Source organism: Poecilia reticulata, linkage group LG5 (genome assembly GCF_000633615.1).
Source record: "Poecilia reticulata strain Guanapo linkage group LG5, Guppy_female_1.0+MT, whole genome shotgun sequence".
Classification (NCBI taxonomy): domain Eukaryota; kingdom Metazoa; phylum Chordata; class Actinopteri; order Cyprinodontiformes; family Poeciliidae; genus Poecilia; species Poecilia reticulata.
In genome coordinates, this window is record NC_024335.1 from 1,874,574 (window position 1) to 1,892,375 (window position 17,802).

General features: G+C 39.0%; 1 protein-coding gene across 5 annotated transcripts in view; it reads right to left on the minus strand.

Annotated features, from left to right (window-relative positions):
- Positions 1–17,802, minus strand: part of grip2b (glutamate receptor interacting protein 2b) — a 196,870-nt gene that overhangs the window by 84,237 nt on the left and 94,831 nt on the right. Inside the window, exon 1 of one of the 5 annotated variants that reach the window (XM_017304901.1) lies at positions 2,367–2,629. The exons of the other annotated variants lie outside the window; for them this stretch is intronic. Coding sequence (XP_017160390.1) covers positions 2,367–2,421 — 55 coding nt within the window. The 5' untranslated portion in view covers positions 2,422–2,629. Of the gene's footprint in view, positions 1–2,366; positions 2,630–17,802 lie in introns of those variants that run through there. 5 annotated transcript variants of the gene reach the window in all.

A 17,802-nucleotide genomic window follows, 5' to 3' on the forward strand; every position in this document is an offset into this window, starting at 1 on the left:
ATTGCAAAATTTGAAAAACGTTGAAAATGAGGAACTGTGGCAGGTTCTGATTTTACAGCAGGTTCTGCGGCATCTTGTAAACATGTAGCAAGCAGAAAAAACACAGCGGACTTCATGTTCCATGTGATAGGAGATGCAGCCAATGAGGGTTTTAAGTGTTCAGTTAAAGGTGCATTGCAAAAGCACTCAGATCTTTAGATTTTGACATGTCAGAACCACAAACGTCAATGCATCTTATTGCACTTTTATGCGACAAATGGATCAATAGAAAGTGGTGCATAGAAGTGAACACACACACACACAAATCCAAATGTGCATTCTTCTTAATCCAGACTGTCAGTATTTTGTGGAAATGACTCCTTTGTAGCACTTGAAGCTTCAGGGCCACGTCTCTGCCAGCTTTGCACATCTACAGACTAAAATTCTGGCCTATTTTTCTTTGGAAAATAGCTCAAGCTCGGCTGGGGAGAGTTTGTAAACATCACTTTTCAAATCTTGCCACAGATTCTCAATTAAAATTAGGACTCAGCCTTGAACGGGTCATACATGAAGAAGCCTTGATCTAAACTGTGGGGGTTTTGATCAAGCAGCAGTCAGAACCGCAGGCTGCTGCAGCTCTGACTGGATGTTTAGGCCGTTAACTGATGGAAGGTGAACCTCCAGTGTTTCTGATATTATTCCTGTATTTAGCCTCCATCAGCTCTGACCAGCTGTTTCATCCCCTCCAGGTGTAAACTGAACAACATCTGGTTTTCTTTTCACCACAGTTTTCTTCTTGCCACTGTTAGAGAAAACCATAAATAAAGGACTTTCTGCAACTTGTTCAAAGTTGCACAGAAGCTCCTGCTTGCTGGTGTTCAAAGAATTAAGGTATTTTACAGAAAAGTAAATTCAATCCAGTCATACATTCATTCTGATTGATGCTCACTTCTTATGGTTTACTGAATTTATTTATTCAAATTATGTCCAATGTTGTGTTAGTTTTGTCAAATTAAGAAACACGTTGACGTTTTGGGTAACATGAGAAAATGTGACACAGTGGAGCAGTTCAGACACTTTGACCGACCGCTGCGCTTTGTCTGGGAGGAGGAAGCTGGACTGGCCACATATTGTTAACCTGCCTGTGAGGAAATAATGAAGACGACGGTTTATATGTTTATATTTAAATGTATGTACTCACAGCCCAGGAAACTGAGGTCTGTTTCTCTGCTTCAGTGCACAAACTTGACCAGAAACGCTGATTCTGGTTCTGCAAATGTGACAGAAAGGGTTGCAAATGGAAAACCTGTGTTGTCTTCTCCAACCGCGGCTCTCTGGGGACAGGAGGCCTCGACACAAAATTGTGTCTTGTCAGAATTTACATGCATAAAATATTAGCCTTCCCACCATTTTTCAGCTTGTACTTCGTATGGATGCTGTGTGTTGCCTGGATCTGACACCATGCTGACTTTACCTTCCTATGTCACGATTTTATGTGCTTTTCATTACAAATGTCATAATAAATGTTGGACTATATTAAAGGAAAATAACAATACAAACATGTATCGTCTATTTTCCCTCAAAGAAGCACTTTTGATGCTCACTCAACAAATCAAACACAGATTTGGGGTCAAGTTAAAAATATCTTTGCATAAGGAATCATTTCACCTGCTCAGAATAGTAACTTCAGTAATATAAGACGACAATATCTCAAGCCATGAAAGCAATAAAAACTGAGAAAAGCAACTGGAAATGCTGAAATGACAAACCTGAACAAAGTCAAGAGTAACTTGTCTCTGAGCACCAGCTGAGACACTTTAGCTGCTGACTTACAGAGAGACAATGACATCTTTTCACTTCACTCAAACCATCCAGTTCCTCCACTGAGTTCCTGTGGACAATCAGCATCGAAGCAAAGCCAGCAAGACAAGAATTTCACAGGGAGGTAAAAAAAGAAGCTGTCAGCAGGGGACATATGGGAAAATTACCTGAGCTCAACATCACGGAGGAGGCATTTACATTATAATGTAGCCGCAGAGACAGTTTAGATGAACAGTTACTTGGTACAAACAGGTTTCTGCACACAAACATGTCGAAATGCTGCGACTCCAGGAAACAAACTCAGAAACACAACTGGACACTTTTTCCAAAATAGCTGCATGCATATACTACTCAGTGTGTTAAAGATGCATACCATAACACTCTGATCCAACATATGCCAACAACCACCTAAAACACACACACGCACACACGCACGCACGCACGCACGCACGCACGCATGCACGCACACACACACACACACACACACACACACACATAAAAGCAAACAGCTGACAGACACACTGCTTTCATAGTTAGCAGCAATCTGACACAAACGCACTCTGTACCCTTGATTCGGCGTCTGATGACCCCCATCCGGCACTTTAGCGAGACAGAAAACATCCTCTCCCTCTTCGTTACTCTTTCTTTTCTTCCTGCTTCTTTCTCTCTATTCCTCCTGTTCTTCCTCCTCCTTCTCTTCCTCCTCAGTTTGACATAGTGTGAGCTGAGCGAAGGATAGAAGTAGAGGCAGAGAGTGAAAGAGAGCGGTATTGGAGCTCTGGCCGGTCACATGGCAAAGAGAAGAAGGAGAGACAGAGAAAGCGAGTCCTTCTTTCTAACAGGGGAGCCTCCTCCCCACTCCTCCATCTTTCACCTCTTTCTGGTGTCGTTCACTCTGTCTGTGTGGGAAGAAGTCAAACTTAGCTGCCCGTCATCTGCTTCCATCATCCTCTAACTCTATCATCTTCTCTCTCTCTCTTTTGTTTTTACTTACCTTTTTCTCATTTCTCCTTGCCAAATGTCTATTTCATAAGAAATAAATACAAATTGTGAAAGAAATACAGCAAGCCCAAGGCTGACTGATGGCTTAAAGTCACATAACTTAGTTTTCACTGCATGACAAAAAGAAAAATAGCCACAGTCAGGTATAAAGTGAAAAGCAGACATGTTGGGGAAGAGAGGAAGTTTGGTCATGCTACGCTATGCTAATAGCACTTAGCATTCGTCAGCAGCTCATTGGCAGAAGGGAGAGCGTTGTGCAGCATAAATAATCATCCAATCGCAACAAAAGCCACTAAAAAGTAAAACATAATTTAATGAAACTTCTGGACAGTAAATTTGCCACAAATAATTTTAATAATACAGATACTCCAATCATTCGATGAATCGCTACAGCCCTAAGTGAAACTTGGTATTCATGGAGTTTGCATGTTGTCTCCTCACATCTCTGAGTTTCCTGTGGCGACTCAAACTTCCTTTCGCGGTCCACAGCGTCACTGTTTGGTTCATTTGTCTTTTTAAATTGTGTCTGTCCTGTGTGTTTCTATGTTTCCCTGTGATGGACTGGCGGCCCTCCAAAGTTTAGCCTGCCTCTCCCCCGGTAACCGTCATAGATATTGGAGGCAGTTTTCTGCTCTTTACTTGAAAAAGATTTGAGTAACTTGGTGACTAGAGCTTACAGAGAGCGACGGGAAGCTTGTGATGGTGGAACAGAAAGATTATCACAGATGTTTTTCTCATATCTCGAAGTCTTTCAGTGTGTAAGAAACCAACAAAACATCTTACTCATGGTCACGGATCTGAAATCTATGAACAAGGCCAACAGAGTAGAAAGACTCCGTAGATTCAGCTTAGTTTCCTTTCATTCTGTCCTTTTTATGTTCATTTTCAGAATTGTGCCTCTCATGAATGCATTCAACTAAGTGCAGTTTTGGGTAAGATTTATGCTAACATAGCATGTCATATGTAAAGGAAGCATGTGGAGCAGCAAGTCACTCAGTTTGTAAAGAAGGAGCTGGTGAAGGTTGGACTGAGAGCAGGAGTTAGGGCCAAAGCTGAGCATAATAAAGTTACTCAGCCTCTGGAGGAGGGTTTAGCATTTTAATGAGTAGAAAAGAATCAGCTGATTGAGCAGCTGAAGTGGCGACGAAAACCACTGATGATCTGCAATGTGGACAAACCACAACTTAAAATGCTCATCTGCATGAAATTTCAGTCTCAGAGATAAAAAAAAATGAAATTATTTTAACCTTTTTGCAAAGTTTCTGTGTATCAATTCTGGCTTTTTGTGAATGAAGGGTTATGCAGCGCAGAATGATAGTATTTGAATGATTTAATTGGATTCAATATCATCTGCACAACAAGAATTCAGCAGTGTGTTTCTGTCTTTTTCTCCATAATTGTCTCAACCCCAAGGCAAACCTCATTAAGGACTCCTTTCCTCTCAGTTTAACCCGTCTTACTCCAATTCACCGCTTCAAATCTTATGATCCACCACTCAAACTCTCTCTCACCTTCCTCCTTATTATCTGTAAAGGTCTCCCTCTCTTATACTGTCATGGTAGCTGAGTTCAGAGGATGGAGTGGATTTTTTAAAAAAATGACAGAGAGATCAAAGCTGCAAATGCCTGAGCTCAGTGGAGGAAGAAGAGAACAGAGAAATTAGGAGGTGAAGGAGTAGGATGGGGTATTTGAAAGAGGAGCAGGAGGTGGATGAGTGTGAAGGAAGCTTGGGGGTAATATGCAAAGTGTAGGTAGAAAGTAGATGGTAGGAATGAGAAGCAAAACAAGAAGAAAAAATATCGCAGGATTTTTGATTATTAAAAAGGAAGAAGAGGGTCAACTGAAGAGCTGGAAAGACAACAAAAATGTGAAGAAAGCAGCAGAAAACATGGAGCAGATCAGGTAAAGTATCACCTCTGTGGGAACGGACATTAGAGGAGAGGAAGATGGGAGGAACAGGGGAGAGGTGGTCCAGAGAGAGCTGGAGGAAAATGACATGACGACATGATGAATGTCGTCTAGAACCGAGTGAATCAGCTGAGCATTTGAAAACCTCCCGGTTTTGGCAGAGTCTTGGGGAAACCTCGACACTGAAGCTCAGCTGTGAAGGAGCTACAGGGATACAGTCAGCCTACACCCACATAGAAAAAAGACTATTTTAGGTACACTATTCATTTCTTCTGAGAGTGGATATGACATGTTCATATCTTAGCTGAAATATGACAAGAAACTATAAGATTCTGTTCTGTTGCACAGATAGTTGGAAAGTAAGTGGAAATTGTTCTGATGTAATATTTGTGATATTAATGCAAAACCGACTCCTAAGTTGGGTACAAAAAAAACATCTACTTTCTTTTATTACTTATAGTGAAAACAATTTGTACGAACATTAAGTTAAACTAAATAAAATCAAAACGTTTGAAGCAGAGCAGCATGTGGCAGATCCATCCATCAACACTTTGCTTTTTAAGATTTTCTCTAAATCCATGGCTAACACTTACATACTGAAAAAACTATGGTTCAACATGTGTATAAACCATAAACCATATGTCAGAATTCACACAGAGACCAAATGCATTGAAATGCAAAGCAGCAAGTTTATGGCGGCGTTTTTATCTGAGAAAAAACAAAAACATTGTTTATCAGCTGCATGCACATCCTCAGAAAACTGCTGGCAAAAAATACACCCACACATCTGCCTACATGAGATCAGGACTCACAAAATGTGATACTGAGGAGGCTGAAAGGGAGCACAGAGCGAAAGAGCTGAAGGAATGAAAATGAGAAGCAGAGAATTTGAAAACTTTAAGGACAAAGCTTCTCTTCAAAATGTATTCAGAAAAGTAATTTTTTTCAGTTCCAGGATTTAACATGTCCAAGTAGAAAAAATCCATCTATGCAAAATTACAAGTTTGGCAGCTGGCTGCTCTGTTAACATAAAACCAAAGATGTGAGTCATTTTACATAGAATTGTAAATTGAAATTATAAAATTTGCTTAACCGAAGCATAAAAGATTTGGGGGGGAAAAATATTACAATAAAAAGGTTTTGCACTAGGATGAGGTTGTTTTATCAAAACTACAATGGGAACACGTTTTTTGCATCACAGGAGTCACGTGATCAGCAGCCGGATGCGACTACAGGGGAAAAGATGAAGACGACAACAGGAAGCAGGAGGATGATGGTTTGTTTTTGTTTTTTCAGACAATAAGCTGCTGGCTCCTCCAGAGCTCCCCCAGCATCACAGGTCATGAAAAGTTGTGAGTCCAGTGTGTCGAAACTTTTCTGTAAAATGGCCGATGAAAACCAAGACGCCGCTCCCAAACAGGCGGAGCCTAAGATGCTGACGTCTCCTCTGATTGGCTGAATTCTGACTATATCTCATGTTACTGTTGCATCCATCACTGCCATCATTTTTGATGACTTATAACATGCACAAGATAATTATTACATTTTTATTTCATTTCTTATTTAATGCAACACTGTAATTGCAAAATTGTGGTTTTTTTTTTTTTACATTAGCAGAAAATATATTTATGCAAATTTGAACAGAATGAACTAAAATACACAAACAACAAGAATAAAGTAAGAAACTAAATAAGAAAATGGACGAATATGGCAAAATTCTTCTAACAATAATAACAACAGAAACATTAACCATGTATGGTGAAACGTTATTAACAGTAAGATAAAACTTAGAAGAGATAAACATATAAAAATACCACAAATGAAAACCAAAGCACCCCATGCTCATTGCCTGTATATCTTAATATTATTCTATATAAAACTGATGGGCACTTTCTCCTCACCATAACCTTAACACATTTTTCCCATGATTGTTTTCCAGCTGTTAAGATACATCTACTTACCTCTGGTGATAAATCTAAACTTTTGTCATCAATAAAAAAGGTGGAAAAAAATATTCAAGATTCTCTCTAAAGTGATACTCTAACCCACATGTGTCAAACTCAAGGCCCGGGGGCCAAATCTGGTCCGCCGGAGCTTTTTATGTGGCCCTCCAGACTCCAGATTACATCAATAAGTCCCTCCAGTTTTTCACAAATATGCAAAATTCACACAAAATCAACAGATCCCCACAAGGCCAAAACTGGCCAAAAACATTCCTTTAACATCACTTGATGTTAAGTTATATATGTGACTAATACAGCAATTAATAAAAAGTCACATTTAACATCATATATTAGCGCAAATATCGTAAAAATTTCTGACAAATATTCCTATATTATCACTACAAAATCTATGATTTTGGTTGCAAAAAAACCACGAAAACAATCACAAAGTTTGGCTGATCAGTGTGAAAGGATGTTCAACATAATTTCACTTTAAGAAACATTTATTGCATGCTGACACATCTATTTATTTATATTTTAACAATTTAATGGTTTTTATCAATATATTCTAGAACAACCGGCCCTTTGAGAACATTCAGATTTTCGATGCGGCCCAAAATGAAAATGAGTTCGACACCACTGCTCTAACCCGTGAAAGTATTACGCTTTGTCATAATTGTTACAAAAACAGACATTTCAGTGAAAAATTTAATAAAATCAAAGATTTTCTTCCAGAAGTTAAAAAGGAAGATTAAAGTAAGATACACTTTGCATAATGCAACCACATCATTTTCTGGTTTCCTTGGGAGTCTCTTGTGTGTCAGTGTGTGTGTGCGCGTGTGTGTGCGCGTGCGTGTGTGTGTGCGTGTGTGTGTCWGTGTGTGTGTGCGTGTGTGTGTGTTTGACAGAGTTATTAATCAAAGAGCTGCTGCGTGACAAAGGAACCTTTACCACCTTTTCACAAAGGACTGACTGCAGATGTTCAAGCTGCTATCGCTGCTCTGTTTGTTTAATTACTTAGTCTCCAATGACAATAAAGGAAAATCTAACAAAAAAATTACTAAACTAATATAAAATATTTTAAATAAATCATTGAAACAGCAGAAAAACATGAACAAAAACTAAAATAAACTGAAGAATGTTGATTGTGATTTTATGTCATTACTTATTCTTTAACTGCATCACCCAGCAGATTGGCCATCAAGTCCCAATGCAGCCTAATGTGGGTGACAGGAGGACAGCAGACAGAAACAACCTGAGATCTGTGCTGGGTGAACAATGCAGATGAGCAGAGCAGGAACCAACAGTCCACAGCTTGTTTAATAAATCATCACAAGAGTCCGCAGAGTATTGTACAAAGCCAATATGGTTGTTCAATTCAACACATGCAGGAACTCGGTTCAGTTTGAAAACAGGTCTGCACGGCTGGTAAAAGATGACCATCAAGATTACCACGAGGTTTATAGGCTGATTAAATCCTACATATTCTCACAAGTTAAAGCTGGTTTTGTTTCCAATTGTTTTATTCTACTATATGTGCTAAGATAAAAACACAAGCATTGAGATTTTGCAACAGTGTCTTAGATTAAACATGCTGGCTCCTTCAAGCTCAGAAAAATAAAATCAGACATCTGCTGCTGCGAGCTGCAGTCCTCTGCATGGTTTATGCAACACTCATAGAGTAAAAATATAGATTTTAGTAGAGTTAGAAATGTTTCTCCGCAACAACCAAATTCAGCCAGTTTCTGAGAGATGCATTATTTACCAGTGAACAGCAAGGGCTTTATGGGCGGCGTGAACCAGACACGAGCATGCCATAAACGTAACCAAATATGTGTTTAATTACTGAACCATACTGCTATTTAAAAGGTAAACACACTAGAGAGACTTTGCTATAAATCAAACAACCTCATTTTAGAAATATTTGTCCACAGAATGTTGTCTTTGATTTACTTGTTTGTTGCTGTTTTGTTGGAAATCCTCCAGCAGAAAATCTGAGCTGCATGAGAACGTCGTATGGATTTCAGGATCAGAGTATTTACTGGAACAGATCCATGATTCTGGGATCATTTAAACCCAGGTTACTCTGTAAAGTATCAGGCCTGATTAAACCATCAAGAAGCTAAAACCAATTGACAATTTCTTAACATCAACCAATCACAAGCCAAGCTGTAATGGTCCCGTTTTGTTCCTGGTAGACAGTTATGCACCTCCCTATTTTACTAAGTTTGTTAGTAATTTTTCTTGTATATATACATATATAAAAAAAGGTCATGCTGTGTAGTTAGAGTAGAAAGCGGTATGAGAATTATACTTCCTGTAGATTCTTCTTCTGCTCCCTATTGTTGAAAACAGAGAGATATGCTCTGTAGCGACATCTGCTGTTTGGAAGCAGGTATGTAAAAGGTAAAATGTTATGATGGGACTTGTGTCAAAAGGGCTGAGTAAGCTCAGATGTACAGTCCATTACAATATTAGATACAAATGAATTTGATGTATGGAAAGCAGTATTATTATTTTTTTAATAAGCTAATTGTTGAACAACTTCCTCTTACAATCTGTTGTGTATTTTAATTAAAGCTGTGGGCCCTTTTAACACTTTAATGAAACAACTGTGTGAGGTTTAAATGGGACAAATTCCTTCGACCCTGTCAGCGATTTAAAATACGAGAGTAAAAATGTGTCCCACTGTTCCACCGCAGTGATAAAAACACAGCAATCCTCCTAAATCTGAGGTTTGACCATTAGCTGGACCTTCCTGTCCAACATCACCCAGCATCTTTCTTTCCCTCTGACAAACACACACATACACACACACACACACGCACACACTCCTCTCTTATTGTTCAGTAGGTTGATGGCTGAATTTAATTGTTTAATACTATTGACACCACTGTCCCAGCAGCTCCCACATTCTCTTTATGCTCTTTTCCGTTCCTTTTCCTAAAAATACATCTGCTTAAAACAACATAATTTACTCCCATCCCACTAAGCCTCTCCATCCCCCCACCTCTGTTCGTTTTGTTCAGATTTTGTAGTGCTAATCTCAGAGAGGATATGATGGTAAAAATAAATCCTGCAAGCCTCGGGATGCTGACTGGCTGTTTACAGTCTCTCACAGAGGTGAGTGCCCTGAAAACTACTGTTTTGTGTCAATAGTGTGTTTATGAACTCCCTGTTTTTTGTCTCTTCACACCTTTGCACAGTCTGCATGGTTGAAAATCTGACACATTTCAATGTCAACATGTATTTAAATTTTACTTGCATTACTGCATGTTTGTGTATTGAATGTTAGTCACATTCTCAGGTTGTTACACTGAATTGTTGTCATTGTTGCATCAGAAGCAGCAGAAACACTGGGTTCACATTTACTGGTTGATCAGAACATAACGTGAAAAACAAACTGAAACTTTTCTGGGATTAGTTTCATGGTTGCTTCATCCATCCATCATTAGTTTATCATGGTCAGAGAGACAACAGGTACCTGATATTCATCTACCCAGTAACATTACCTTTGCTGACTCTGAGAAGTATGTTCTTCTTTTAAAGTGTGGTTTAGTTTTACCCTGTATCTTCTTTCTTATGGGTTTGGGACCCAATCAGGGTTAGGGGTTCAGGTGAGGAAACACCTGAACCCCTGAACACAGATCCACAGAAACCTGGTGCATTTCGAGCTCCTCCAATGGGATAGAGCTTCTCAACTATCCGTACTGAGGTCTTTGTTGTTCTTACACACCCAAATGATGTTGGTAAATTATTGGACCAATAAATAAAGATTCTGTTGGACTTGGAGAAGTCACAGTGTGGCATGACTCCACCCAGAAAGACCCGACAGCTCCTTAGGTCCCCAGCAGGTGATGAGCTGACTGCAGTAGGTCACGCAGGCCAGGGGATCCTCTGTCCAGGGAAAGAGTCTCTCCATCACACACAGACACAAGGCCGGCCGGGTGCTGATGCCACTTGGCTCCAAACACCAGATTTCCATATTTATTGGCAAAAATCCAGAATCCTCAAGTTCATTTTGCAGTCATAAATGTACTGACATTACCAAGATACATAAATCTCTCTATTTAAGACAGGAACTAACCACTCAGCCACTGGCTGCCTTCATTTTTATTAACAGCCCAAAGACTCAGATTCAGAAAGGCTCAGTCATATAATCCTGAGGAGTCTATCAATTACAGCACTTAAAATGGGACTTTTTCCCACTTTGCATCCATCACTCTCAAAAGCAACTATTAAATCTCACTCATTTTCCTAAAACAGCAAAAAAAGACAAAAAGCTGAGCAATTTTGGTCAACATTTTTCTGATTTGCAGCTATTCAGGCTGCATTATTCTTTTTGAATGGCAGATTTCATTTCATGTCCCTGATCTCCTTTGGAGGTAGAGGTAATGTGTGACTGCAGAGCAGAGCCAGCTGCAGAAGCAGCAGGAGTCAGTGGAGACACCTGATGGTGTTACAGATCCTGTCTGATCTGGGAAATACGGTACTCAGCTGGATGCGATGCAGATACAGTAACATGTTGAGGATGGTGCACAAAAACGTTGCTTAAAGCACTGAGTGGAAGTGAAACGTCTGTAATAAGATCAAGACATGCACATTTGCCCTTTGGCGGTTTTCTCCAGGGGATTCAGGTAAAGGCTGAGAGACGTAAGCCACGCCCCTTTGATCCACGGTGTAAAAACACTCTGAAAGCACAAAGATCCATAATCGCTTGTTCTCGGCTTATTGTGGAACTATGACATATAAATGTTTCTGTTGACCTGAGGAGTGCGACGGACTCCACCTGACATCGTCACACCTGCTGCTGACCATCAACACCTGGATCCACAGCAGCTGCCGTCTGAGCAATAATTCATGCTGCACCGGTTCGCTGCCCTTCTGCAGAACCATCATCCAAAATTAGAACCGATCCTATTGTTGTGTGGAGTGAATCTTCATATATTCCACAACTCCATCAGGAAAATGCAAGAGCACAGGATCTGTACTTTCAAAATGATTCACCAAGGCAGACTATACTACATCAAAATACCGGCTTTATTTATGAAAACTGGGTATATTTATGCATGTCATCATGCATCAATTATGGCTATACATAGAAAAAATAATTATTTAATTCTGAAAGTTAATTTTGTTGCTCTGGCTACAGCAGAGCACATGAGCTGGAAGCCGTGTAAATCGGGAATCAGGACGGATCTTCATCCCGCATGGCGTCAGATTGTTGTGGACCCTGTGTGGTAAGACTAACCTGCCTTTTCCAGATATCTACCTCAGGTTAAACTCAATCCTAACCAGTCTGGATTCTCTGGCTTTGATTATCTGTTTGACGATGAGAACCAGAACCGACCCACCGGCTGGATCGGGACACACAGACCTGGCCTTCACTTGTTGGACCAAAATAAATCTGTTCCCAATAAATAAAGCTGTTCTAAGCTGATTGCTCCTCCTCTGCATCCATCCATGCCTGAACCGTGTCAAACAGAAAGCTCTCCTGTTGACCCAGTGCTTCAGTATTCCTGTCATTTCTGAAACAACAGAGGAAAGTTGAAATCGATCCACTTCTGCTGCTCATTTGAACCAAATAGCAGGACAGTGACGGGGCTGTGAAGGTCGACCTGCAGAAGGAAAAGCTGACTTTGTAGCTCAGGGCTGGAATGGAAGAGATGATGGGACTAGACAGAAATACACCAGAACCAAGTGTGGCACAAGCTTTGTTGTTTGCATATATAAACATTTTACAGGCACATATCAATGTTTAGTTTTTCATGGAAACATTTCCAGAGTAATAAGGTATTTATCCACAAGGGCTTTAACCCACAATGAAACAACTGTACACATGAAGTCAAAGATTAGCTATTGATCAGTTTTCACTCTAAAGCATCACAACAAAACCAAATTAGTTACATGACAGAAAAGGGAGATAAATGAAATCTGAACTATCATGTACAGATCAATCTGGTAAATAAATATCTATAACCAGACTGAGATAAAAACATGAATAATAGACAATCATTGCTAACTTTGTATTTTAAATAAACAGAGTTTAGCAGACTGAAGGTAATAACTTGCAGTCAGAAGGATCATTAGTAAAACATTTAAATCATCTGATTCCTTCTCTTTAAAATCCATGTTTGCCATTTATCCTAAATTAAAATATAAATTTTCAGTTCAGTTGATTCTTTATATTGTCTTTCTGACATTTAAATTTCAGACACTTAGTCTATTATATCTTTTTTCATTACATGCACCCTTTTATGTCCTTTGTCATTATCATCTCAATGTTTTCTTACTTTGACATTTCCTCCGTTTCTCCTTCATATTTTTACTTTCCACCCCCTTAATATCACTTATTTAGCTAAAATCTTAAGTACATGCATGTTATACATCTTTAACTCTGTTTTCAAATATTTATAAATAATGTTTATTCCTCCCTACAATTATTTCTATGAACCGCCCCCCTCTTCTCAGCTAATTCTGTCGTTTTCATTTCTCCTGATTCTCTAAACTTGTGTTGGTGTTGAAGCTGTTGTGCAACCAAACGCAACAGCACCCACTGCTGTTTCTATCCCTGAATGCAACAGCAACCATCATTTTTCCTTCTGCTTTAATGCCAGGAAAGAGAACAACGTTTGGTGGGTCAGACACCAGAACATTAGAGCCGTTCTAAAGCTACTGGAAAACAGAGGCAACTTCTGAAAACTAGGACAAAGGTTTTATTCAGATGATTCTGTGTACACCTCACATCATTGAAGAGCCTCTATGGACGAGGTTGGCTTTTTATTTACACCATGAGGCGGAAGCACAGCGCTAACGAGAAGACACGACGACAGATAAAAGAATGTTTCAAACCACTAAACAACCATTCTACTTCCCACCTATTTGTAAATTATTAAATGCGGTTCTTGAAATGCCAGGGAGCTCCTCTTTTTAGATTCATGCTTCATCCCACATTCATGGCTCTCTTTGATCACTAACTGGCAGTTAGGGCTTATTATCTTACAGTAAGACGATTATTTATAGGATCAAATAAAAAGCTGTGTGCTCGCAGAAATTTTTAGCAGATTTTTCCCACTTTCTGAAAAATGTGTCACAGGGCAATGAATAACTTATGAGCATTGTCCTCAAAAGTGTCAAAACTCATCCAGAAAACGTCTTCCTTGTTTCGCACATCAAGAATCAAACAAAGAAATATAACTTTCCAAAAAGTTGCATCAAACACACTGACAAAAATATTGGCTTTCTGAAAGCAGTGGCTGCAGCAGAAAGAAGCAATGTGAACACAGAAGAGTTAATGCAATCTATGCATTTTTTAACGCTAATGCCTTTCATCATACAATTACAGTCCATCTATCCACTGCTAACAAAGAAAAACTCTAAAACTCATTGATTCCTAATGTGAATGTTTGATAAGAACCAGTTATGTCAATGTTATACATTACAGGCTGCAGTTTTGTGTCTGAGTGTGGTGAGATATATTGGCATGAAGTTATAAATACATACAAGTGACTTTAACAAAAGACTCAAAAGACCTTGTAACTTTCACAAATAGGTCAATAATACAAATAATACAATTTGAGGTCAATTTGAAGGGAATGTTTCTCTCCAGTGACGAATGCGCGAAAGAAAAAACATCAAGGAGAGAAAAAACCTAAGAAGAGGAAAGTCGAAGATTTTCTTTAGCTTTCTTCACCTGAAGAGGAAAAGCTTCTGTTTTCACTGAGGGAATAAGCTGGGAACTAAACGGTGTTCTCCAGTTTAGCTTCCCTCCTTCCTCATTGTTATTCTGCTGTTTTTATATGTGCAAAATGTTTTAGGATGAAAACTAATCTGGAGAGCTCAACGTTTCTGAATTAATGTCAGAAACAGATAAATTTAGTGAATGTATTTAGAGTTTGGATCTAAAACCTGTTTGTGATTTGAACATGTGTCTATAACACCAGGGGTTAAAATTAACATCAAAACATTTTTTTTGTACCTTTATTGTCTAATTTTCTAAGCCGTGAAATATAGATCTAACTTTATTTGTCATCTTTTGTTGTTGCACTGTGCAGAAATGATTTTTCAGTCCTGGAAGTCACATTTTGACTTCAATGTGGGTTTTATGGTCTGTAAAGCAAACTGGAAAAAAATAGTTTAACATGACACCGAAACACACATTCATATTTGTAGCATGCCCTGCACTTTATCTCTACGATAAAATATGTAGCCTATGTGCAAAACATGAGTCCCTGACAGCGTCAGGTCAGAGAATACATCCTTCAAATGTCTGATCTTTAGCTGCTAGGACCCCAGAGAGATGCTGGACAGGCCGTTAAAATACCCGACAGCCTGCAGAGAAAAACAAAAGACAAAGCAAGAAAGGCAGAGCTAGAAGGAACACGGCTCTCAGTTCAAGGTGCAAAGAGCCACAATAGAGAAATTAGTTTTTTTGTGTAGTAGAGGTTAGCTTTACTTTGTTCAAACATTTATGGTTTTGTGGAGCTAAGCTGCACTCCTTAATCCTTTCACACAATGCCAGACATACAACAAGAACTGTAGAGGATTATGTTAAGAAGAACAAACGTTTTACCACACTTTAGTCTGCAGCTTTGGACATAACATAATGTGTCGCCAGACCCTTTACTTAGGCAGCATCGGCTTTTGTAAAATCCCTGAAACCTTGGAACAAAAATGCAATGGAAACTTCAGCATGATTTGTTGCACATACAGCAGGAAACAAAAACTAAATAAATAAATAAAGTGACTTGGATGAAATCTACAGGAAGGCAGACCATTTTATTCTGTAACTGTTGTATATGATCAGTCTTTTTTTAGCAACAGTCGTCCATGGAAGTAAGTATGTCAGCTTAGCTTTTAGTCATGCCTCGCTGATATCCTATAGAAAAATAACATAATCCATGGATCCGGGGCTCAGACTCTGCTGTGAACAAGATCACACATCATGATAAACTCTGCAGCTGGAAGGATTTCACAACTGATACCAAAATGTCTTTAGTGCCCAAACTGGTAACCTGGTAGTTGCTTTTATACCTTCTATAAAGGAGATAAATAAATGACATACTAGCTAAAATTACTGGCAGCACTAGAGAAAAACAATTAGAAGAATAAAAGTTTATTTCCCTGTGGATTTTTCTTTTTCTTTGAAGAAAAATATTCTCACAATTTCATCTTTCTGCTTCAGTCAGACTGATATTTAAATTCACTCATTTTTCCAAAGCTGTATTTGATTTGATTACAGTGATGGATGGCAAAACAGACAACCCTACCACATGTTACAGACAGACAGACAGACAGACAGACAGACAGGCAGGCAGGCAGGCAGACAGACAGACAGACAGTAGATGTTGTGAACCTTCGCTTCTCATTTGAAAGTAATTTAGTTGTGGGAACTTTGTGAAAGTATTTATTAGTAAAATCCATCAAATGGAAAACCCAAATGTAAATAATTGGGTTAAGATGACTGAAAACTGGTACATAATCAGCTTTAAAGAGAAGTTTACAATACTTTGATCCAATATGTGATTAAAACAAAATTATTAGAAGTCTCAGAATTGATTTCTTGTACATAACAAACATTAAAAAGAACTTGGTATGAATTAAGGTCGCTAACAGCAATTTAATTGGATTTTCCCAGTGGTAAACACAAAAAAAATTAAATAATAAAAAAAAAGCAAAATAAGTAAAAGGTAAATATAATTATCAAATATTATAATATCCTATAAAATGATTTTGTGGCATCATTACCTGCAACCGATTCCTCTTTAAATGACCCGGGCATTTATTCATCAGCTCTGCGCTCTGAGACTGTCTTTTAAAATGCAACAGATGAAAATTACATTTGCAATCAATCCAATGATGCGACACAGATGCTATTATAGCTGAGGTATCAAAATAAGTCATCTCTGAGAGCTTTCCAGACCTTCCAGCTGCTCCCCTCAACCTCCACAGTGAAATCAGTTGGGCTCGGCTCCATCCGACTCCAAACAGGCGGTTAAATGAGCCAAGCAATCTGATCAGATGGCTTTCAAAGGAGAAGCAAATTGCCCATTTATCTGGCAAATCAAATGAGAGGAAATACTGTGTTATGGTCAGCAGATGGCAGGCCTTCAGTTTAGTTAAAATATTTTTGCTCTCCCAGAATGTGCTGAAATGCATTTAGCTAATTTATTATCATCAGTTCTATTGGCTTGTTTTGATTATATGATCTGGCAATATTTTATGTTTCGATTCAAATTTGACCTGTTTGTTGGTTTCAAGCTGGGGTGCCATGGTTGTTATAGTTCTCCTCCAGTCCATCTGCAGTTTTACAAAGACAGTTCAGAACGGAAGCAAATGGCCATTTTTGGTGTCAGAGACTGGTGAGACAGCTGGGTCATTTATATGTTCATATTTTTATTTTTCTGTGAACTGAACCACAGTCACTGTTGAGGCTCCACATTGTGCATCACTGCTGTCAAGCACCCATTCAGGCAATTGGCTTTTCCATCTAAGAGTTTGTGGTGAGTGTTTAATTAAATGACAAATCCATCCAAAATACATCCAGCAGAGTGAGAAACTGTGACAAGTAATGTTATATAACAAACTCCAACTGCGGAGAAGATTTAGTTCTAAAAGTATTCTCTCCGTTTCAGCTGAACTATACATCAGATCTCTGTATTCTATGCAGCAGGCTCATCTTTTAAGAGGTGTCATACGAAGGAATAATGAGTTTATATCTTTCCTGTAGAAGTACATGCAGTTGAAGTCAAAGCTGCAACCCAACAGCCATCCATCCATTGACTACAGTATCAACTATATAGACACTTATCCCTGCAGGGATAGAAACTGGTACCGATCTGATTACTGGGTTATTATCATGCTACACCCTGGACAGGGTTCCAGTCCATCACAGGTCAACAGGACAAACGACCATGGCACACTTAGGACAGTTTGGAGACACGAATGAACCCAACTGTCATGTTTATGGACTGTGGGAGGAATAAGAACTCATGCATGCATGGGGAGAACATGCATGGGGGGAACATGTGTTGGGAGAACATGCATGGGGGGAACATGTGTGGGGAGAACATGTATGGGGAGAACTTGTGTGGGGAGAACATGTATGGGGAGAACATGCATGGGGAGAACTTGTGTGGGGAGAACATGT